Source organism: Miniopterus schreibersii (assembly GCF_964146895.1).
Source record: "Miniopterus schreibersii genome assembly, chromosome: 8".
NCBI classification, from domain to species: Eukaryota; Metazoa; Chordata; class Mammalia; order Chiroptera; family Miniopteridae; genus Miniopterus; species Miniopterus schreibersii.
In genome coordinates, this window is record NC_138109.1 from 58,888,893 (window position 1) to 58,914,182 (window position 25,290).

At 44.0% G+C, this 25,290-nt stretch overlaps 1 protein-coding gene across 2 annotated transcripts in view; it reads right to left on the reverse strand.

The window, feature by feature from the left end:
- Positions 1–25,290, reverse strand: part of TGFBR3 (transforming growth factor beta receptor 3) — a 183,772-nt gene that overhangs the window by 39,808 nt on the left and 118,674 nt on the right. For both annotated transcript variants that reach the window (XM_081144498.1, XM_081144497.1), the window contains exons 5-7: positions 6,855–7,038; positions 1,973–2,141; positions 158–305 (exon numbers count right to left, since the gene is read on the reverse strand). In XM_081144498.1, the coding sequence (XP_081000624.1) occupies positions 158–305; positions 1,973–2,141; positions 6,855–7,038 (501 nt within the window). The remainder of the gene's footprint in view (positions 1–157; positions 306–1,972; positions 2,142–6,854; positions 7,039–25,290) is intronic.

Here is a 25,290-nt window from a genome sequence, read left to right on the forward strand (position 1 = left end):
GAAAGAAGCCAAGGAACAGGCTATTTTACAAAGTGGAAAATTGCTGAGAGAGCTCAGAGAGAGTTCAAAGAGGCAGAAACCTGACAATAACAACACATATAAACATGGCTTAAATGATTGCCAGTCATCAAAACGAAGAAATGCTCAACTGACTTACAATAACTTTCAGGTTTCCCTTAATATCGAAGGATTTGATCACCCAGTTGACAGACTTTTTGCACTTTAAGATCAAGATGAGATTTTTGACCACCTCAGGATCCTTTCGAGAAGGTCTTATGTCAATTATTATATCCACCTGGAAAGCACTGTGAATGGAAAACAAAGGCAGAGTTAGGACCCAAATGCCAGAAAGTTGCAACTATCTCCCCTCTTCCAAGTCTTCATGTTTCCAGTGTCTGGCCAGTTGATTAAAAAGCTGGAGTTGATCCCAGGCAAATGACATGTGCAAAACAGATTGTTAGTGCACACACAACAAAATGGCCTTACATAACAACAGAAAAATATGCCTGCTCATAATTAGTCACTAAAATTTTTCTCCTCTTAAAAAAAAAAAAGGGTGGTTAATGCAGCCACTGTTTGAAATGGACTTGAATAAACGAACAGTTTACTTTTGAAGCAAAATCATTGCCTTTTCAACCTTCGACACCTTCAGCACTTCCATGTGTAACTTTCCATAATGTTGTATGTTCAAAAATCCTTCAAAACAAGAAGAGGGCCACAGTTTGGTGAGTGGGGGAGGGAGGCATGGCAGTAAAACAATAGGAAACTTCAGAGTAAGAGGGAAAAGGATGGAGAATTCCTTGACTTATATAAGGTTTGCTTAAGCCATTAACATCTGCTACAGAATCCTATCTGCACTGGCTTTCTCAAACTTCTGCATATATACTTATCGAAATCAAGAAAACAGATGGTCAACCAAGTGATTACTGGAAAATTGGTGAACACAACCCAAACTTTTAAGAATTCAGTATAAAAGAGAATTTTTACCAAACAATAACATCTCTGTCATTCGGAATTTAAAGGCAAGTCTTTCTTTCCATCTTGGTTTTACACACTTGTAAAGTATAAAATGAATGATATGAATGAAGCCTTAGGCTTACTGTCTCAGTGCTTTTGCCAGGTTGCTTCTGTTCTCATTCCCCTTTAATTTCTTGCAAGATCCTTCACGTGAGACAGGACGAAATCTTACCAAAATGGATCTGTAGTTTATTCGTTTTTGAAATAAAAATTTGATTAGAACTTTAACTTCGACATCCCTCTACAATGTAAATTTATATTTTTAAGTCATTAGCCCACATGAAATGCAGGCTAACGTGGAAGAAGAGCCAACTTTTCCCCTTTTTATTTCTTTTCTTTAAGTCCTCTATTCATTCTCGATAGGGAGGGTTACATTTCCAGTCCTGGCTCAGAAAGCTGCGATGGGAGAGGGGGGAGAATGCAAGGGAGAGGCAAGTTACATCTAACGGCTGTTTGGTGTGTCCCTAAGAAGGGCCACCCCCAACATTCCACACACACACACACACACACACACACACACACACACACAGAGCTTGGAAGCAAGCAGTTACGAGTGCAAAGTGCTCTGATGACACTGGGAACAGAAGTTTATAAAAACAGAATGTTATTCAAATAAGAATTATGTTGATAAGACACATTTCGCAATTTTCTTATCAGGGATAACCTCATAGGAAACAATGATGGAGCAAGAATAACTGTATCCTATTAATTAGTACCAAGAAGTTCAGAACAGGCGTCAGGAGCTCAACTGGAATACAGAGGATCTAGAGACGCATGCAGAAAATAAAATGTACTGCTGGAGCCTTTACTCCCTTCTTCAAAGCTTCTGTGAACCTCAGGCAAAGCATCGTGGCTCCCTCCCTCCTGCACAGGTTGGGCTGCACCTCTCCCCGCCTTGAGTCGGGAAAGGTCTTTATTTCCATCTCATCTCAGTTCAGAACACACACTCACGCACCTGTAGGGGTTGGAGCTGGGGGTGATTAACTCAATGATGTGCACTTCTTTATCCTGGGGCTGGCTGGACATCACGCACCCTTCTGCGGCTTTGGGCTGAAGGTACTCGGCAAGATAATTGAGAGACAGGAAATTCTTCCCGATGTTGCATGTGGGAGGGAACACTTGATCTGAAAGTAAAGAAGCGCAAACCGCTGATCTCCAAGGTAACCAGGCTCAAGGAAAGAAGGTGACAGTGGCACTGAGCAAGGGCAGGACGTAAGAACCATGAGTGCTGAGGAAAGGCCTTAGATCTCGTCAACCTCTGGCCTGAAATGCCTCCCCTCTGGTCACCAGTGATGTCCTAGTGGTCAACTCTAGTGGCCCCTTTTGGCCTAAATTCCCTCCTTTCCTGTTCTCTGTGATAACTTCTCGGTCCTCATCAATTTCCTCTAACTTGTCTTTCCATCTCTTTCACTGGCTCCTCCTCTGCTCATCCTTTATTCTTATTTACTTTTTAAAATATGTCTTTATTGATTTCAGAGAGAGGAAGGGAGAGGGGGAGAGAGAGAGAGAAACATCAATGATGAGAGTCATTGATCAGCTGCCTCCTGCATGCGCCCTATTGGGGATGGAGCCTGCAACCTGGGCATATGCCCTGACCAGGAATCGAACCCCGATCGCCTGGATCCCAGGTCGATGCTCAACTGCTGAGCCACGCCAGCCGGGCCTCTGCTCATCCTTTAAACACCAGTGATCCTCGATCTTTGGTGCACATCAGAATCCACCATCCCAGAGAGGCTGATTCAGAAGACCTAGGGGAGCCTAGGAAGCTTTCTTTGTCAAAAGCTCCATCGTTGATCCTGATAGAAAACCAAGGCTAAGAATCTCACTTCTTTCCTCAACCTTTTGTCTCATAGTCTTCCTAGATGATCTCAATCACTCCCATAGCTTCCACATGTACCTAGATCATGATGCCTTTTCTGAGCTGCAGACCTGTATTGTCATCTGTCTACCAAGCACCTCTCACCTAAAAATCTACTAAATATCTCACAGTGAGCATACTCAACACTGTATCCAATTATCTATCCTACCCCCAGGTAAGCTTCTCCTTGGATATTTGCTATTTCAATTAATAAGAGGACCAGCTACCCAATTAACCCTCTGGCCCACCATGTATAATTAATTATTCCCTCTTATTTATTCCTCACAGCACTTTATACTCTCAAGACCAAAGGCAGGAGCTCGGGGAATGCAGTAAGGGCACTTCCCACAATCCTGACACAGGTGACTAACGTTTCTGTGGCACTGCACAGTTTACAAGGCGCTTTCACAAACACTGTCTCACTGTGCCGAGGGCTGCTCATCAACTCCACCAGGGAAAGTGATGCACACACCAAGAGCTGAAGACACTCCCCCAACGGCACACGCCGTTTGCACAGCACCGTGGCTGATGGGATTTCCATTCAGCGGTCTAAATGTTTAAACAGAAGTTGAAGCTGCTGGCAGTGTGACAGCTGGGACCAATGTCAAGGAAGTTCTAGGTGTAGCAAGCTCTTTTCAGAAGGGGTAATTAATCAGAGCCCTGGCACTTTAATGAAACACACTTCTGCCCTTTTCATTTAATGGACTCGGATGCCAGGGTTCAAATTCACACGCAAGTCTCATTGAGGAGTGAGCCACCAGCCCAGGAGGCCCCAAGGTTGGGTTGGTCTTTCCCTCCCCAACCCCTGAACATGTGCAACCTCCCTCGTGCAGAAGTCCACAGCACGCAGTGTGGAAATGGGGCTCCACGCACCATGGCATCCCCAGAGCCATCCCTAGAACAGAGGGGACCAGAGGAGCTCATGAGGCCCCCGCTTGTAGGCTCGTTCCAAGAGCCCGAGCTCTGCACTCTGCTTTCTTCCCTAACAACCCCCTCAGAGGGAAGAGGCCAGGACTCCGCCAACTCAGGCTGCTGGAGCAGCCTCCCGCCACATCTGCCGAGGGTTTTGCCAGATGAGCAGATGAGGAATGCACACCCTGCAGCTGCGGCCCCACGGATGCCTCCCCCAGATCACAGGACAGAAAATGATCCTGGGGTGGCAAGGCTGAAACTTCATTAAGAAGCAGAGGGTGCGTGGATGGGCCAGGGACTGGCAAGTCTCAACTCAAGAAACTAGGACCCTCCTGGTACTTCAGCCTGTATATTTAATTCTCCCAGGGGCACTTGGTATAGTAGCTCCACAGTATAGGTTTCCTGAATTAAAAAACAGGGATGTGAGATTTGAAACAAATAACAAAGCACTCACCCACCTTGTGACCTTTGTAAGCCACCAGTAAAGCTTTAATTGTTTAAAAGTTGCTGTTATTAAGGGCTCAAGTCTCAGATGCCATTGTCACTAAGTTGAATAAGCGGATCACTCTTTGTTGTGTACTCATGCGTGTGTGTGTGTGTGTGTGTGTGTGTGTGTGTGTGTGTGTGTGGTTTTTCCCCCCAAACGACCTTCTGCATGCCTGGCATAAAAACTTGCACCAACTGCCAAGTAGAAAGGAAACCACAAAGGGGAATCCCCGGGCAGAAACCTGGCATGTTTGGGGTGGGGGGAGGGGGAGCCACATGCTTATTTGTATTTCAGGAAAAGACTGACAAATGACTTTGAGACCTTGAATGATACACTCTGAAAGCCTGGGAGGTGATGCAAACTCCTCATTTCCCTGCTGCGGAAACTGAGGCCCCAGTGGTAAATCAAAGTGTTGCCTGAAGCTTCACAGTTAATGAGACCAGCTGGGATAAGAAGCGAACCCTCCCCAGTTCTTCCACTCCAGGTGTACTGGTTAGAGCAGCAGTTCTCGGACACTAGCAAGCATGAGAATCACCTACAGTGCTCCTTAAACACAGATGACTGGACCCCACCCCCCCGAGTTTCTGATTTAGTGGTTCTGGGGTGGGCCCCAGAACTGGTATTTCTAACAAGTTCCCAAGTGATGAGGATGCTGTGGGGCAGGGGCCACACTTTGAGAATTACTGGGGACAGAGCAAGAGGAGGCCTGGGGTCCCTGGGTTGAGGGTAGAGAAAGGTCAGTTTCTGGGAAGCGAGAGGATGAACTTTGCTCAGTGGAGTCAAATCCATGGTGATACACAACATCGCCTTGTGGCCCATTGGCAGACCTAACCCAGGACTCTCATTTCCTTTAGCTGTTCCTCTCCACGGTGTGGGTCAATGACATTGCCCAACTGATGGCTGGAGTCAAGTTTCAGGTGTTCCAAGGGTGTTACCAAGGAGTAAATCAGTTTTTACTGGACTGGACACCATGTCCTTTAAGTTCTTCCCCAACCCAACGTGTGGCCTTGGGGAAGTCACCGAATCTCCCACTCTAAGGGCAGGTAATGGCTGTGCACAGAAGCTTGTGCACCGTCGAGAAAACAGAGCCTGGCATTCTAAAGGTTACTATAACACATTTTCTCATTCTAAGAAATTCCAAGGGGGGTCATCAACATTCTTTCACGCTGCTAGAAATCTGTTTCAGAAATGCAGAGCATTGGCCAGGGCTTAGGGCCTTTGTTAAAAGAGATTTTTAAATTTTGTTGCAAATGGGCTTGACTTCTACTATTAGCTACCTGACTACCATGATAGTTTAATAACAAACTTCAACTTTTTATACCAAATTCTCATCTAAAACTGCTCCTCGCTTCACTCTGCTGAACAAGTCTTCCCATCCGGGTGGCCCACTTTCATTTGCAGGCTGTGCTTATCCGGGTAAGACTTAAAACATGGCATCGGGCAACAAGCCGTGTTCTAGACTCAAGAATCAGGAAACCTGGGTTTGAGTTCCGGCTTTGCCACTTGCTAATCATATGGAGTTGAGAAAGTCAGCTTGACGCTCCACTAACCCCTCTGTAAAATAACGGAAATAATGGTCTCCTCCCAGGATTCCTGGCGGGGTTAAGTGGGTGGGTACATGTGAAAGCACCTGCTGTGGCCTCTGCACACAGCACACACTTGACATCAGTGTCCACCTTTCTTGCATCTGTCGAACAGCCCAGATTCAAAAAGGGCTGGGCACAAGCCCTCAGTAACCCGCCCCGTGGTGCCCTGCTGTCTGCAGAGAAGGTGACAGCTGCTGTAAATCCAACAGAAAACAGATGGACATGAAGACCTGAAGTGCAGTTTTCACACAATCACCTGACCAGAACAAGGGCCCTTTCACAAGAGTTGTTATTTCTAGTAATTTATGGGGGTTCCAAATAGATTTTACTAAAAATAATAATGAAAAATGTTATTAAAAAATAATACGCTTCCAAAATTGAGTCACTGAATATTTATATCCCTCTGCAAGGCAAAGAAATTAAAATGAGCAATTTCTTATCAAGGCCATACAGTTAGGTCCTTTCTCTAATAATTTATCCTTGCAATAGGCCTTAGTATTAAAAATATACTCAAACACTTTTCCTCTGCTATCGTCCAAAATTTAACTGATATCTCAAAATCATAAACCGACATTGGCTTCAAATGTTTGCAAATAATAGGCAAGAGGAAGCCCTAACTGTTGACCTAGTCTGCCAACTCCTCCTTCATAGCACCAGTTACCACCTTCTTTCCCACACTCCAGGCTTCTCGCCCTCCACTCACCTTTCCTAACTTCTGTGTATGTCTGTTTTCTAAATCCTACACCACAACCGCCTCCTCCTCTCTCAACCAGGCTACTCCCCCATTTCTTACTTGGCCATTAGCAGGCTGGTTTTCTCAGAAGGAAACGGGAAGGAGGGGGCATGGGGGAAACAGGACCCAGAGATCCCTCAGGTCCCTGCCAGCTCCAACATTCTGTAATTACATGATTCCTTACCCTAACCACCTGGTCTCAGAAAAGAAAACAATTGACTGCCGTAAATCAGTCACTAATTAAAACCATATAAAATTTACCTTCCCCCACTTTAATATAAATGTTTCGTGCTATCTTGAGTTCAGTGAATGAAGTGACTGCTCCATACTCCTTTCGGGCCCAATTTAACAGATGTTCATTTCCATGTGGGAAGCTCCTTTCTTCTGTTTTTGCCGACAGTGAGAAGTTTCTGGATGAAAACTGGACCACAGAATTCTCAGACACCTAGAGGAAAGAGAATCGCATATTGAACGTGGTGCAGTCACCTGGAGCTGAATCATAACTAGCAAGCACTTACCAGATGATTAATGGATATCTGTCAATCCAACCTCTCCCCTTTGTTATACTGGCAGAATATCTTTTTCCAAGCAGCTAACTGGAGAAATAACCTCAAGGCTACTTCTCCCTGCTACTGACAAAGCTACTAATGACACAGGATGTCCCTCTGAATTTTTAAAGACCTTTGTGTTGACAGGCTTCACAGTGCAGGATGAGCACCATATGAATTATCATTGCTATTTTCCAGATACCTAAACTGAAGGCCCATCTTCAAGTACTGTGCTTCAAGTCCAGCAGGAAGTCTTGGTAAGTCATGGGCTTGCTATGGGCCTCAGGACCAGGGCAAGCAATCCCACAGTCCTGCTAGCACTTGAACTTCACTTCCAAGTCTTCCACTGCTGCAGTATCACCACCTCAGGGACACAGCAAGAGTCCCTTCAGGTTATGTTCTCCTGAGCACGGAGATACAAAGAATGGCCAGATGCTGCCAGTCTTCTATTACATTACACTACTTCCTGACAGTGAGATGAATGTGTATCACAGTTTATTTTGTAAGACCCCCAAATTCCCACAGATAATGAAGTCAAGAGGCTGTTAGACTCAGCCTCATAAAACTTTCGGGATGATTTATGCACGTCCCAAACTCTTGCTGAATGTATTCAGACCACCGCTGACCTAGCAAATGATGGTATATGTCATTAACTCACACAAAGGAATAAAATTATCACCTGGTTGCTGTACTATAATCAAATTTAGTTACTGGTGAAAATATGCATGCCGTTAACGGCTAGCATTTATAAAATTATTGATTTTATCAATGTCAAGGTGAAACCTCAAAATGTGAGCAAAATGAGTCACAAATTCCCATCATAAAACTATAAATGCCTTGTATTAAATTTCACAATAACTATTTATTATTAACAAAAACAAGCAGGTAAAAAAAGGTTAGAAACAGCCGGACTTTCAGGTTGAGGGCAAGAATTTTGCTTACGATTCTATAGCTTACAGCAGTGTTTTTGATCTTAACACACACACATACAAAATAGTACTTAAGTATTGTGCTAGGCATTAATATTTTCTATTCAATTATATACATATATATTTTTTAAATGCTAACAAAGAAGTACTTCATCAAATTGATTCCATGACCTACTAATGCTGTGTCCCCTCTTGGCAGAAAGCTAGGAGCACCTAGGAGCTTCTAAATACCCTGAGGTGCAGGCCACATCCCAGGTCAATGAGAATGTTTGGGGTGGGACTCATGCATCAGAATATTTTAAAGCTCCCTGGCGATTTCAATGTTCATCCACAACTGAGAAGCCTCATCTTAATGGGCACTGAGGAATCCGGAATTTGAAAAACACTGTTACAGTCAGGCTCAGTGTGGGCACCTCACAGCTTCCTCTACATCAGTGCTTCTTAGCCAGAGGCGATTTTATCCCTCAGGGGACTTTTGGCAAAGTCTGGAAACAGTTTTGATTGTCACAACTGAGAGAGAGGAGCTACTGACAGCTAGCGCATAGAGACCAGGGGTGCTGCTAAACATCTTACAGCAATACACAGGGCAGAGCCCACAATGAAGAATTATCCAGATGTCCACAGTACTGTGACTGAGAACTCCTGGTCTATATACTTCAGACTGACTGATTGTTACTACCATTTGCACATCTGCTGGATCCCCAAACTGGGTCCCCAAATTAACAGCCCTTTCTATGCTGTTTAGTACTTAATAAAGAAGAAGAGAACCTTTCTGATTTGTATTGACTTGGGAAGCCCAGAACTCATCATTCATAATCTGACCGTAAACTATGACCAGTACCAGTAGTTATCATTTATTGAACGCCTACTATGTGTTAAGCACCACAAAGTGCTATCAAGTGTGGTAATGACATTTGCTAAATGTCCCAATGCCAGTTATAAACAAAACCAGTGGGTGCCACTTAGCTTCGGCCTTGTTTTGACATCGCCTGCATAAGAAAAAAAAGCCCTGAGCCATATACCTGCCAAATAACAGCCAGGCCAACCTATGTATAAATCCTCTGAGGCTCAGCTACTCATCAACACACAACTTCAAACAATGTTTATCTGGTTTTCTGACTTAAGCACTGTAGTAAAATCTTCTTTACACTGAAAAGCACTTGTGTTAAAAAGTCATTTTTTATTAAGCCTGTCACCGAAAAAACCCACAACAGTCCAGAGGCCCTTGTCCCGCTGCCAGCACCGTTCTGAATGTTTAGGCAAGCATCCCTGGATGTTCTGTTCCTTTTGTTCTCATTCATGTTATAGCCATAAAATAAATCCCTTGGGCTTTAAATACGTTATACACAGAGTACATTTCTTCAGAGTGGAAGGTGGGATACGTCACCCTGGAACATTCCAGAGGCAAGAATGTGAACAGTGTCAGTAAGAGAACAGGGACCAATTCTGGAATGTGTCCTGAAGTAACTGAAAAGTGACAGCATGGTATAGCCGAGAAGGGGCAGCTCCTGGCTGATCCCTCCATGCACTATCAGCCTTGGTCAAGTCTGTCTTCTCCTGGGCCAGCAGCAACGGGATCTCACATTCAGGACTGAGGGATGTGGAAAAGGAGTTAACTTCCACTCCTCAGGCACATTCCAATAAGAAAGTAAAGCTGCCAGGAGCAGTGAAGTGTCCCTGACTGTAGGTCAGTGGAAATTTCCTGCTGCGGCAAGGGGTTAGTCAGCACTCCTGCTGACCACTAGTTCTGGCTCAGACAAAGCTGGATGCTGACAAAGCCCTCCCCCAACCCCCACCGAGCTTTAGAAGGTATTGTTATTCCCACCTGATCCTCGGGAAGACCTACGAGGTAATTTCCCTGGCAGAGAAGAGGAAATCTCAGAGAAGTTAATGGCCCACCCAAGATCAGGGAACAGCACCTGGGCAAGATCAGAATAGGAGACTTCAGGCTCCTGGTCACAGGTGGCTTCTCCTTGAGCTCTTCCAGAAGAAGACCTTGCTAGCTCCCAAGGCAGAAGATTTCTGTTCTTACTTTCTGCCTGTAAGATTTGCCTTCCATCCACTTGTCTGAGCTGTGTCTTCCAGACCAAAGAATCCCTTCCTCTTTGCTCCATGAGAGAAGCCTCTGAATGTTTGAGGATGTCACTGGACCCTGCTCACGACTTCACTTCTTTAGGGTACTGTATGTAGCTGGCCCCCGGACACCATGGATGTCAGCTCTCCACCAGCAGAGCCTGAAATGTGGTGCCGGGGACAAGACTCAGGGTTTGGGTGTGGTCTGGCAAATGTACTGTGATGGTAAATTTTACATGTCAATTTGGGCCATCAGGTGCCCAGATATTTGGTCAAACACTAGTCTGACCAAACACCCATGAGGGTGTTTTTAATGGGATTAACATTTAAGTTGGTACATAAACAGCCCTTCCTAATGTGTGTGGACCTCATCCAATCACCTAAAGGCCTGCATAGAACCTGTGCCGGCCCTTCCCCACAGTAAGAGAGAATTCTCCTGCCCAACTGCCTTTAAATTAGGACGGCAGCTCCTCCTGGTCCTACACAGTAGCCTGCTGGCCTTAGAACTCAAACTAGAACAGCAGCATTGCAGATTTTGGACTTGGTGGCCAATTTCCGACATAAATCTCCTTCTATATAATGGGCACACTGCATAAGGCCCATGATTACATCAGGCCCAAGGTCACATTAGCTTTTACCTCAGCTGAATCCTGCTATTATCTCATGTTCATTATTTTATGCTTTAAACACCCAACAAATACTTATTGAGTGCCCATGCCCACCTCCTCTGTGCCAGGCACTGGGGATATAATTGAAAAGGCAAAAGATGAAAATTCCCCATCCTTGTGGAGTTTACAGTCTAGTAAGGAAGCCAGAGGAGCAAAATAAGTACAATATATAATATAGTAATCAGTGCTCTGGAGCAAAACAAATTGAGAGAAGAGGAGAGGGGTACTATACTTTTAAATGTGCTGGGGAAAGTCTAACTGAGAAAGTCCTTGAGCAGTTAGAGACCTGAAGGGAATAAAAGAGCAAACCATGCAGATATCAAGGGAAGAGCACTCATGGTGGACACAGCAGCAAGTGTAAAGGTTTGGTGCAGGGAAGGACAAGCAAGGAGGTCAGTGTAGCTGCAGCACAGGGGTGAGGGGGAGACGGGGTAGGAGAAAAGGTCAGCGAGCTCAGAGAGGACGCCGGCAGGTCCAACTGGACCTTGCAGACCATTGTGAAGCACTGGGGGACTTACGGGTGAGACGGGACACCACTGAGAGTGCATCCAAACACATAAGAAATATTTTAACAAGATCACTTTGGCTGCCATGTCCAGTGTACACTGAAGAGAGACAGAACAGGAAACCAGTGGTCGACTTCTGGAATTACCCAGCGGGGAAACAGTGGCAGTCACACCAGGGAGGTGATGGTGACGACGATGAGGCCTTTATTTTATTAGATGGAGCCTTTTCACATCCTTCCTTTACACCATATAAAGACAAAGGCTTATATCTATTCTTTAAATCTGTATTTCAAGTCTTTGGAGACCTGAGAAAAATCCTGATTCTGTTAGCTGTCAATATCTCCAAATTTCATGAGTACCTTCTACACGTTCAGCTACATCCCCGAGAAGCTGAACGAGACCAGGCTCAGTCCTGTGTCTTAACAGGCACACTCCTCCCACATTAAACAGCACTTGCTGGGGTCCCAGGTTGTTCAACTACAGGTTACCCCACGAACTGTCCTCCTCTTGTCTGTAAGAGTAACATGCTAGAACCTGTCAAGAGCCCTGCTGAATAAAGACATGATATATCAATGTCATTACTCTTCAGTCAAAGCTCTAGTCCTGCCTAATCTTCATGGTGTGGAAACCTCCCTCACTAGAGTCTGGCTTAGGTTAAAGTTTGTAGAAGAACACAGATGTAAAGAAATTAGCAAAAAACAGAGAGAGGGAAAATAATATTTTCCTAATATGAAGAAGGATTACAATTGCCATTGCAAGGAAAATAACTACATGAGTGAATATGAAACTGTTTTTTTTAAAATGTTAAGAGGAAGAATTTCCAGGGCTGTTTATTCCACCATCCTCTACCTTATTTGTAGGTCCCTGCTAGGCTGCTACCCCATTTTTGGCCCTGACATCTCACCAAACTGTTACACTAACCTCCTACTCTGCAAGCTGCCAATTCTGTCTCCCTCTCTCCCTCCTCCACACTGCGGCCTGGGAGACCTCTCTAAAATGTAAACTCACGATGGTGCAGGACGGCATCTAGGCATCTTAACTGGCACATGACCAGAGAGGGGCTCTGCCTACCGCACTTCCCACCACGCCAGGACTTGCCAGGAGTCACTCACGGTGGCAGAACACATCATGCTGTTTCAAGCTCAAGGTCCTTTTACATCCTGCTCCCTGCCTGGACCACTCCTTCCCATCTTGCACACCTGGTAACTGCTCTTTGTCCTTCCACAGGTATCACCTCTGTGAAACCACCCAGGCTCCCCTTCTCTCCTCCAGATGGAGCTACCCACTGTGCCTTGCACACACGCCTCACATGAACTTCACTATTTATCAGCAAACCTGCTGCCCTCAATAGACAAAGAATGCCTCGGAAGCCAAGAAAGCACCTTGTTCATTCTGAATCTCCTGGGCCCGGCACAGTGCTTGGCACAAAGCAGGGGCTCAATAATTTCTTGTTGAATGAAAGCTCAATGCTGTTCCAGGAAAGGCTATGCCATAACTTCTTTATTCCCGTAACCCTGACTTCCCTCACTGCCCAGGAAATGATCATTCATCCAGGTTCTAAAGCTAATGATTTTTCACCCAATAACTCCACCTAAAAACCAATTATTAAATCATTTAGTAGTTCCATGTCTTCCCCCAGAATCTGCGAAACTTTTCTTCTGCTTGCTAATTAAAGCCCAATCCTCTGACATTCCCTGACATGACAAACATCTTCCTGTGGGAATGAACAGAGCACCGAGCTCCAAGAATCCTGATTCTTAGCAAGCATATGTGGAAGGGGCAAGTGTGAGGTGCTTCCCTGTCCAACGAATCCCAGGCTGCCGAGATCCACATGAGCCACCTCCCCTCCCAAACGCCCTTCCTACTCAAACCACACGACATTCGCATTTTAAATTCTAGTTATGCTACCAGAGTTTTTTAGAGAGCAGAACATTACTCTATCTGCCAGTGCTGGAAGTTTTATTGCAAGAACTTACGGCTAGGCAATGAGAGCCAAGTTTATTATTTTTTCTGGATCCGATTCAACAACCTTGTCCAAAAGAGCAAGAAAAAAGCAAAAGGGGAGAAAAAAAAAAAGCAAAACAGGCAACCAGCCTTTTTGTTTCCACACCTGTATTTAAGCTTTAACTCTTAAAGTCCTAAGTGGATCCACTAAAGCCTCAAGATAGAGCTCCCAGGCCGAGGGCAGAGAACAAATCCTGGCTCGCGGGTGCAGTCACCACTTTCCTGGAACTGAGGTTCTTGGTTTTAGCACTTATCTCAGCAGTCAGCTGACTCAGAGGCCTGGCGCTTGCACTGGTCTCTCTCTGAGCTTCCCCCACGCTGTCTGTCTTCAGTGAGGTAGGAAAGAGGGGCTCTGCTGGGGACACTGCCATACTATGAGGCCTCAACTAGTTCCATCCCTCTCCTCCCTCTTTCTTGACCCAATGCCTAAAAAAATGCTCCCCCATGAGCTCCTGATGAAAATACAGGCCACACTTCATCACGGGTGGTCATTAAGTCTCATCTGAAGTTTCACCTCACTTCCTTCAAGTCCACTCATGTTTCCTTCTCAATGGGGTCCATTTAAAATTACAATCCCACCACCCAGCAGCCCCTACTCTAGCAACCTTGATTCCCCCCAAACCTGCTGTACATGTTCTAATTTCTATGGTATAGTACAGCATAGTTACCTTCCAAACTACCATATAGTTTGCTTATTTAATATGCTTATTGCCCATCTCCTCCCACTACAATGTAAGCTCCTTCAGAGGCCGGGGTCTGAATCTGCTTTGTTCATATCCTAAGCACGTCGAACAGTGCTGGGTACAGAAAAGACACTCAGTAAGTATTTGCTTAATGAATGAATGAATCTTGAGGTCCAGTTAATTGGCAGTGCCTGTCTAACGTCTGTGCTGAGAAGGATTCTGAGGTTCTCTTCAGGAGCAGTGGAGAAATGGGAATGAGTGCCCTGTGTCTGTCGCTGCTCTACAGCTATCCATGATAGCAGTCACTAGCTACATGCCCCATTGAGCACTTGAGATGCTGCCAGTGAAACTGACCTGTGTTGTAAATATAAAACACATGCCAGTCTTTGTAATGTCTTATAGTCAAGAAAAACATTTTTAAAAATCTCAAATTTTTTATTGATTCATGATAAATGATATTATTTTGGATATATCAGGTTAAATAACATATGTCATTACAATTCATTTTACTTGTTTCCTTTACTTCTTAAATTCAGTAACAGAAGATTTAAAATTACCTATGTTGTTTGCATTTTATTTCTATTGGACAGCATTGCTCTAGAGTCTTCTCCAATATGACCCTAAGGAAGGATGAACTGAACATTTCCATCCATCCATCCACTTTTTGGCCTGGTCTCAGAACATGAAGCAATGTCAAGAAGACATTTCAAGCCCAGTGCTTCCCAAAGTGTGATCCTTGGACCAGTATATCATAGACAGAAGCATGTTAAAACGCAGATTTTAGGGTGAAGTAGGACTGCAGAGTCCTGAAAACTGCATTATAATCTCCCTGTACCTCCCCCTGAGATTCCAAAGCATACTTGAGGATCACTGCTCTAGGCCATAGATAGAAATATTATTTCAGCTCCAAATAGTCTTTGTAAACCGTGCAGAATTGCTTGAAGAACAGGCCAGAGTATTCTCCTCTCATACTGGTTTAAAAAAAGAAAAAAAGCCAAGAGGGAGAGAGTAAAGCTAAGCCATGGATGGAATCATCTTCTTGCACATCTAAAAAGAAATGAGCCTTGTGAAATAAGAGGAGCCATAGCTCCTCAATAATATAGAAAAGCCTGCTGAGATCTCAGAGGAAAATCTGTTCCAGGAATCACACACACACACACACACTCACACACACACACACACACCCCTACAGCTCAGCTGTGGTCCATTTGGAGCTTCAGTTATCAGTTGGGTGAGTGCCTGCTATTCAGGTTACAGCTCTTGGGGCTGCTCTAACTCACACATTTACATGACTTTGACATTGGTGAAAGTTCAAAGCTTGCACAATAAGAATTAGATCCTCTCCCTCTTTTGTCCTGCCCTACACCCAACTTCTACTATTCCTATTCCTTTTTCCTGACTCCTACACATAGAAAAATCTTTTTTATACTAAGAATAATATTTATTACAGTGTCCTCTTTATTAGCAGACATGAGTAAAATTTATTTTAATTTTAAATTTATTTTTATTTGTCAATTACAGTTGGCATTCAATATTATTTTATATTAGTTTCAGGTGTGTGGCACAGTGGTTAGACATTTACATAATTTACAAAGCGACCCCCCCCCCCCATAAGTCTAGTACCTACCTGGCACCATACATAGTTATTACAATATTAACTATCAGGCAAATCTCTTTTGGGAGTTGCCTGCTTAGGAAAATAGAAAGAGCAAAACAAGGAAAACAAGTGAAGCACGGAAAAACACACTGATATTTCAGAAACACCTGCCACGTCAGGTATTTGCTAGTTCAATTCCAGGGGGAGAAAAGACATATGGTAAAGTAAATCGGCATTTCTCTAGAATTCAGGTCTGTGTATAAGCAGGATCTATGCAGGTTGGCCCTAGAACTCAATACAGTGCCCACACAGAGAGACACTAAGGAGATGACATTTTGATGTATTTTGTGCACAAAGTCCAGCAAAAACAAACTTACATAAAGTACTGGAACAGCATTGAAACATTTACCTCCCAAATGAGGACTGAACCCTACATTCTGAGAGGAAAGTCACACGTTCTCCCCACCCAATTCCTGGGAGGGCTGTGCTTGCCTCTTTCCTCCAAAGCCACGTGATGGGAAACGTGATCTGAAACATGTTTTCTATTACCCATATATCATGACTCACTGTTTTTTTAAAGTTTGTTTTAAAGAAATAATAACTTCCATGACCATGAACCTACAGTCATAATTTGGAGAGCTCCATATTCATGAGCCTCATGCTGATGGTACCTGCCAAGTGTACATTCAGAAGACATGTCCATGCAGCCATTTATGAACTCTTGGGTGCTTTTATTTTGTATCCACAACCAGAATACTTTCTTTCAAAAACAAGACTTAAAACACATTCAACAATTTTTCTCAAAACATTCATGATGATCATCCTCTGCTTTTAATTTTTATTTTTGCTTCAATACAAAGAACTAAAGGATTGAAACTGCTCTCTGTTCTTAACACCCTACATGTTGCCACATGTCCAAGAGGAAAGTTCTGAGATGCTGCCCTCTGAGTATAAACATACACAGACTTGAATAAGAGCCAGTATAAAAGCAACACTCTAATCTCCCATGGAAATGTTACAAAAAATGAGAGTCTATGTGAATATGTATACATACAGAGAGAAACAGAATATCTCACTCCATCTGAAAGACAGACTCAGTACCCACAGCATAACAAATTAATGAAGCGCGAGCTGCTTTGTAATGTAGAGTTTTTCAATGTGGCATCCCAGGCCACATAGGGATCCTCGAATTCATCTCTCCGGCTCCTAAATCTACCCTTTCTCATCCGCCAATGTTAGCACGATGTTAGGAGGAGCTAGACCCAAAACTTAAAGTGCATTTGCCATCTAAAGGGTATTTTAAAGAAAAAATAAAATGTTGGCATCGTTACTATTACTTGCCATGATCCTCAGTCTATTTTTGCCTTCCAAGTGTGCTTCTGGGAAATCCCTCACTGGGGAGGATTATCCTGTTTTTCTTCTAAATTACATCCAATCTGCCAATCCTGCTTCAAGGTCACAAACAGAATTTTACAAACACTTGGCTCCAAATAGGTTCCTAGAATTCTCTTTACAGAGAGTTCCTCTTCATCAAGATTGACCATCTACATTCCATCTTACAGACAAGGAAATTACAGCTCAGAGAAGCCAAAGAATGTGCCAGAGGCACAGAGCTGGTAGAAAGCAGGGTGGACAATAGAACCCAAGACCTTGTTTCTCACTCTGCAGCGCTCGCTACTCCACCACCCAGCTACCCAAATCAAAGAAACCAGCAGAGTCGGGTAGACAGAGCTCCTCTCAGCCCCTACTAACAGGAACAAACACTGGGAGAGAAGCACCGTGAAGGCTCTTCCTGATCACTTACTAAGCGCACGTTTCATAGATTCTGAATCCTCACATCTGACAATTGGAGACACTGGGGCTCTGAGAGGTTAGGTGACTTTTTTTCAGCAAGGAAACAAGTGCCGATCCAAACCACGTCTGCTGGACTCCAAAGCTAGGCTTCTAAGACCGTGAAAAGGGAGAGCAGTGAGGCAAAGCAGGGGTTAAAAGCAGGGGTTATGCCCTTCCCTGCCTCATGCACAGAGATTCTCCCGATTGGGTTGTTTTCTTTTTCTCTCCTTCCCCCAGGGGCCTGAGGAGCTGTCCTGGTGAAAGTGGAGGAAAGGAAGGAAGGCGCAGACAGCCAGTAAGGACTGTCATGGAAACAAAATAATTGTCTGGCTGGAAGAAGAGGGATCTCTTATAGTAAACACCGACTACAAAAACTGCCGAAGGCCCTAAAACGACCGAAGAGAAACTATGGTAGATATGGCACAGCAAGAACGTCAGGTTGCATAGATTTAAGCTATAAATGCTTCTGTGATGGTCCATTTTATATGTTAACTTGGTTTGGCTAGATGATCAGTTTTCTATATTAACTTCGTTTGGCTATCTGTCGTCGCTGTTCGACCAAACGCTAACCTAGAGTTTGCTGTGAAGGTGTTTTGTGGCTGTGATTCAAGTCCATGATCAGGTGGCTCTAAATAATGGAGATTATCCTAGATAATCTGTGTGGGGCTGAGCCAGTCCCTTGAAAGGCCTGAGGAGCAGAGCTGAGGCTCAGCTCATGCCTGAGGGTTCCAGCTGCCTCTCCTGACCTCCGGCCCTGCAGATTTCGGACTTGCCTTGTCTGACCCAGCAATGGCATAAGCCAATTCCTTGCAGTAAATCTCTTCATATGTATCCCTTACTGCTTCTCTTTCTCTGGATAATTCCTGACTGACACAGCTTCTGTAAATGGCTGACACAAACCCCAAGAGGAATGGGGCTGCATATTCTGGCCCAGCAACCACAGACCTAGTAATGGTTTGGGGGTGGGAGGAGGCTCTAAAGGACATTTCTTTGGTGGTGGAGGCGGCGCAGGATGGAGGGGGGAAGGTCAGCTCCAAAACTGGATGCAGCCCCTCTCGAACATCCGAACATTAGCTCTCGAACAAAGGCAGGCCATGCTCCTGTGCTCACCCCCATTTTCCAGTCTACACTGAACAGTCTGGTGAAGACTAAGGTGATTCCTAAGCCACAGCGAAGAAGGGTGAACCGAACACATTTAACATCTCTGAAGAAATGAACCCGAGACTGCCAAGGGCAATGCAGATATTGAGCAGGGAGTCCTAGTGTAGCCGATCCAGAGACGGGCCAACCAGCAGAACATGCTGCTGGGAAAAGGCAGTTTTAAAACTTTTCCTGTAGTGAAATACTGGCATGACCTAGATCCCAGTACTTAAGCCATTCACAGTACATTTTGCTGAAATGAGACCAGATAGGAGAGTCCACGCCACCTCCTCACTCAGTGAGTGAGTGACACCCTGATGTGGCTTGAGTTCAGTTCTGAAGTCCTGTCTGTGGGACAGTCATCAGTGGCTGGAGATAAGGGTTACAGATGACATCACAGTCACGCTCCTGAATGGGCGATGTGTGCCTGTCCCCAGTGAGGTCTCCATTTACCCTTCTGGAAAGTATGGGGCACCTGGATTATACCTGTCCCTCGACTGGTCACCCAATCACCTCCTTTGCACTATCTCTGACTGAAGGATAATGGCAGAGGCTCCAAGCAAAGCGGGGGGGGGGGGATCAGGGAAAAATGGACTTCAAACACCTGGGAGGTTCAATCAGCTTTAGAATGCCATGTCGTTTTTAAGGTGGCAGCCACCGTGGCTGACTTCCAGCCATTGGTAGAGCAACTGCCGACACTCTTCCTGAAGCTTCGCATGGTGTCTAGGAATACTGTGGTTATACAGTCGAACGTGATCAGGACCACCTCCCACATCCAATCTTGGGGAAAATCATTTAACCTGTGTATTTTCCTCTATAAAAGGAGAACCCTGCCAGACAACAGTGGGTGATTAAAATCCAACATCCCTGGCTACACCTACTTGCTCTCATTCAAAGCATAGTATCTTCACTCAACCCCAGAATAAAAATCAGGACATCTGTAATACTTTTAGCAATCAAGATAAAAAATTTTTTTTTAAATCTGGGATATGTGATGTAAAGGGAGAAAGCAGGGGAAATCTAGCCCAAACTACTAATCCCCATCATTAAAAAATATTCATTATTGCTATTGCTAACACTCAGTGAGCACTTGCAATGTGCCAGAGACGATTCTAAACCCTTTACGTGGATTACAGCCACCATTTACTAGCTGTGTGACCGTGTGCAAGTTAACTTAACCTCTTTGTGTCAGTTTCCTCATCTTAAAGTGAGAATAATAATAGTACCTACTTCATAGCCTTCTTATGAAGATTAAATAATATATGTGACATGCTTAGAAGAGTGCCAGCACATGGCACATGCTATGTTTGTTAAATATACACATACACATATATTCTCACAACAGGTCACAAAAGTTGTCTGACAGATCGGGGTGGACAGGCCCCAACTTATTCCTCGCTGTGGCAGGAACATAACCCTGTCTAAACTGCTAGGAAAGGATATATGAACCCCGTTTTCAAGGGCTGGAGCAGTGCTGGCTTCAAACAGCAGCTCTGACATCACCCAGCATCCTGTATCATCCAGAAACTATAGGCTCTCCAGAACAGGCTCCCTGTGATGCACATGGAGGGGCTACAGATCAAATGGGCAGTGACCACTGTGGGCTTTTGCCAAAGATGGCAGGTGGATAAGCCCCTGACTTCCAGACACACCCTGGGTCCTAGCATCCCAGCTGTGCCATTCACCACCCAAGTGGGAAAAAGCAGAAGCAGATCAATGATGACTACCTGGCCCAGTGACATTAAGGGCCCACTTTTGTAACAAAGACCCCAGGCCATCTGGGGATAGGATGTTAGGACCAAGGGCAAAAATAGATCTTGGGATACAAATTGTAACCAAGACGGAGAAACAAAAAAGGCTAAAGGGGCTCCTTCCTCCCCTGCAGAAATCTGCTTCCAAGCCAGGGAGTTAGGTGATGGAGGGTTGGAGTGCCAGAACTGGGGGGCCTCAAGTAAACTTAATGACTCTGCCTAGGAAGGAGTCAGGCCATCCTGTAGTCCCTTCCAGAGACGAGGACTGTGGGCCACCTTTGGGGATACTTACCAAGGGCCTCACTGTCTGCAGTTCATGAGAGGCCCAAGGCACAGCCATGAGCTTCCAGGTTAGCCCCACCAGAATCTCCCGAGAGATTATTTTCCCTCCCTCTCATGATATGAAAAAATATTCTGCAACCTCCCTTAACAAAACACTTGCTTTTTCTACCAAACAGCTCTCTAGAGGATGCCCCACCACGTTAACCAAGGGCCCAGAGATGTTAACATTCGATACAACTGCCCAACCCACGAAAAGGGCAGATTTCGTCAGATCACCAGATTAGCCTCAGACAGTAAAACCTTAGAGGACGTCATGGGATTCTACATGAAGAAACACCAATCTTCCCCCCTTGGTGAAATCAAGTTTATATAACCTCAATTTGTTGTATGAAAGCAAAGCCTTCACAAGACTGAGGCCCCTGCACACAGACATGACACACAGCACACCCAGCAGAGCCAGGAAAAGTCTACGCCTGCCCGAGCCTCCAGGGCAGGATGTCGTGATCAGGAAGTCCACCCAGGCAAACCTCGGGAGGCCGAGGGCCACTCACTCGGCTCCCTGGCAACGTCGCCAGCCTTAACCCAGGAGGCAGGATACATCCCGTGAAGTCTTTCCAAAGGTCTTTTTCTGAACAGGATTACCAGCTGAAACTGGACTCTCTCCAATGCTCTAATTGCCACAGTGACATTTAGGAAGAGCTCTCACCACAAAAGGGCCAGAAACTGGTTCCTAGGAAATCTGATAGTTGACTGACCCTAGTTCATGAGAGGCTCAAGCCCCTTATAATTAGGGCTCTTCTAGACAAGCCACAAAACCAACAGATAAGCAGCCTCTGGAACAAAAATGCACAGAACACAACCACTTGTACTATCCCACAAGACAGAGTGAGTCATTCCACAAGAGACATTTAAAAAAAGAAAAAAGAGAAACGAATCTTGAAACATTCAGTTATTTAATTTGCCTTTAAAAGAAAACTTAGTTGGGGAAGACCTCACTAAAAAATCCAAAATGGTATACCCAGACCCCTAGTATATAGGGGTGACACTTCGGTTGAGCAAAAAGGTTGTGTTTGTGTCCACAGCCCCAACCCATCTGCCACACACTGCTGCTCAGTCAGCCTCATGGAGGAGGTGCCTTAATTGTACTTGGAATATGAGCATTCTCATTTTCTCCAATTTTATTACAATGAGTTGAAATTCCTGGTCTCTTAACCATCTCTGCCACGAAATGGAAAGCTCTGTGAGGGCAGGCAATCCACGGCATTTCCCTCTGGCTCCTCCACACTTGGCACAGTTCCCAGCCTCCTGCAGGGACTAAAAACTGCGTGTTGGATGAATGAACAAGTAGACACATAAACCATCATACCAGGTATGCTAATGTCATGTTTTTCTAAACATGGGAAGAAGAACTGCCAAACAAGGGAAAGGAGAAAATTAGCAAAGAAAAAAAAAATCATTTCCAGATTTTTTTAATGCAATGCTGTGGAGAATACAGAAAAGAATTTAAAGTTGCCTCCTGCACAAGCAAACCTGAACATCTGAGTTATTCATAGGGCATTTCTGGACACCACAACCCTCAATTACACATCTCTTGGATTCATGAAGAGAAGGGGCTGGACATGCGCTGTGGTGCGGGCTGGGCCTGCCCCTTCCTAGAGCACAGCTAAGCACACATCTGGGGCTATTTAACAACTGATTGGAAATTTTGCCTTCTGATTTCCAGTTAAATGCTGGGCACAGGAAAACAAATAGCACTTGTTTTTCACTGAGCCTTGTCAGTCATCCAAACTGCAGTGCAGACCAGAGAACTGCCTGTGGTTTGGTGGCAGAGGCCCAAAATATCTGGACCTCCCCCCCTCCCCAAGTTTAAGTAAAAGGAATAAACCAGATTTTGGCAACTTCAGCTTCTTCACCCATTCCTGCCTCCCTTCTCAGAAACACGAAACTAGATTTTAAATATGAAGCATGTTCCTGGTATTAATTTACATTTTTCATTAGGATTAAATTTTTATTTGTTTTTAATCCAAAGCCAACAGCATAGAGTTTGGTTTCTCTAGTTTATTTCAACTGCCCTGCCCTGATATTTACTTGGATTTGCTGAAGAGGCAGTGTTCAGATTACCATTTTCTGTTTCTAATTAAACAGGGATATAATATCTAACAGTTGTATTATCATCACAAAATCAGAGTTTGAAAGCTGGGAGGGATTTTAGAGATGCGCTGGTACCACCTCCTTACTTTAGAGGAAACTAAGGCCTAAGTAGTTAAGTGATAGTAGTTAAGGCTGGAGACATTTATCCAGAGCCAAGACTAGTCCTCAGCCTCCTGATACCCAAGCCAGGGTGTTCACTAGAAACAAAAACCTGAGTTACTTCTGAGTAGAGATAGCAGATAAAATATGGGACACCTAGTTATATTTGAATTTCAGATAAACAATGAATAATTTTTCAGTAAAAGAATGCCCCAAATATCACACAGACATACTATAAAATTATTTGTTGGTTATCTGAAATTCAAATTTAATTGGCTACGCTTTATCTTTGTTAAATCTGGAAACTCTACCAAGGAGACCAATAGGCCCTTCCTCTCCATACCTCCAAACACAGACATTTACATTCATTTCTTTCCTGATTTTAATAAATGGCTGGAAAAATTAACCACAGCACAGTAATCCCAAGAGTAAATGAGGTTGGCAGAAGTTGCTGCTTATTTCTCGAGACTTTCCTGATCTTAGACACCTTTTTTCCTTATGAGCAATTAAAGCAACTAATCCTGACACTAAGGAAGCTGGCCAAGACCTCTGGACTAGACATTTTATGTTATTAGAAAGCAGGCATTAGGGTCTCATTTGTAAACTGCTGCTTGTCCCAGGTCTCCAAGGCTGTAGACCCTGCAGGAGAGAGTGTTCATGTTTAGAACACAAAAAAAGGAGGTTGTTTTCTTAAATCAGATAGGTATATAGAATAAAGTAAAAAGATTTTAAAATTTAGTTCATTAATTTTAATACCTTCCCTTTTAAAAAGTGTGCTGTAGCAAGTTTTTTCCTAACAGCTTTATTGAGATATAATTCACCCTTATTATAATATTATATAAAGTAAATAAATACCATAATATAATTCACCCTTATAATTCACTTTATTGAGATATAATATTCACCCTTTTAAACTGTACAGTGGTGTTTTTAGTATATTCGCAATTGTACTAATTCACCACTAATTCCAGAACATTTTTTTCACCCCCGAAAGAAACGCCATGTCATTAGTAGTCATTCCCCATCACCCCCTCCCACCAGCCCTTAGCAACTACTAATCTACTTTGTCTCTATGGATTTAACTATTTAGGACACTTCATATAAATGGAATCACACAATATCTGGCATTTTGTGTCTGGCTTATTTCATTTGTAATGTTTTCAAGGTTCACCCATTTCATAGTATGTATCACTACTTCATTCATTTAATGGCCAAATAATATTACATTGTATGGATATACCACTTTTTTATGCATTAATCAGTTGATGGACATTTTGGTTTGTTTGCACTTTTTGATTATTATGAATCATGCTGCTATGAACATTTGTGGACAAGTTTTGCTTTGGACATATGTTCTGCCCAACTGTTTTCCAAAGCACCACTTTATGTCCCCATCAGCAATGTATCTGGGTTCCAATTTCCTTACATCTTCAACAACACTTGTTCCTGTCTGCCTTTTTTTAATTACAGTCATCCTAGTGGGTGTGAAGTGGCATCTCATTGTGGTTTTAAATTTGCATTTTCCTGATGACTAATGATATCGAGCATCTTTTTATGTGTTTTTTGGCCATATGTGCTTTCTTTTTGGAGAAATGTCTATTCAAATTGTAGCATATTTTTAAAGATAATCTAGTGTGGCGGCTCTTCTCAATCTTTTTTGGCAAACTCAGGTTGAACGCTCAGACATCTATTGCCCAGCTGACCTACCCTTCTTTTTCTTCAGCGTGGAAATAATTACATAAATAAAAATAAGCTTAGATGATGCTTCTAAGACCGTTTTACTTGTAGTTTCAACATGATAGACTGAAAGGGTAGGATTATTTTTATTTCTGATCGCATTGAGGAACAACTCTAACCTGCCCAATATTGTCTGGACCATCCAAATGCCCAGAAAAAGGAAAACTATAGGCTGTGACAAGTTCAGTGTGTGTGTGTGTGTGTGTGTGTGTGTGTGTGTGTGTGTGTGAGAGAGAGAGAGAGAGAGAGAGAGAAAGAGAGAGAGAGAGAGAGACTATTTGAGACTCAGCCTGAAACTATCGCACTTCATCTCACTCCCACTTCCCAGGTAACCAGAACAACCAGATAAAGGAACTACACTTGCAGAGGAAACTCAATTCCACTCTCTCCCTGCCTGGCACACTCCCTCCTGCCTGCACCATGGAATCATGAGAAGGACTCAAATGATTTGACAGAAAAAAAGATACGTTTTATTAGACAGTATTAAAGTACAGCAAGTCCTCACTTAATGTCATGACAAGTTCTTGAAAACAGTGACTTTAGGCAAAACAATGCATAATGGCCTGGCCGGGTGTGGCTCAGCAGTTGAGCATCAACCTAGGATCCAGGCAATCGGGGTTAGATTTCCAGTCAGGGCACATGCCCGGGTTACGGGCTTCATCCCCAGCTGGGGGCATGTGGGAGGCAGCCGATCAA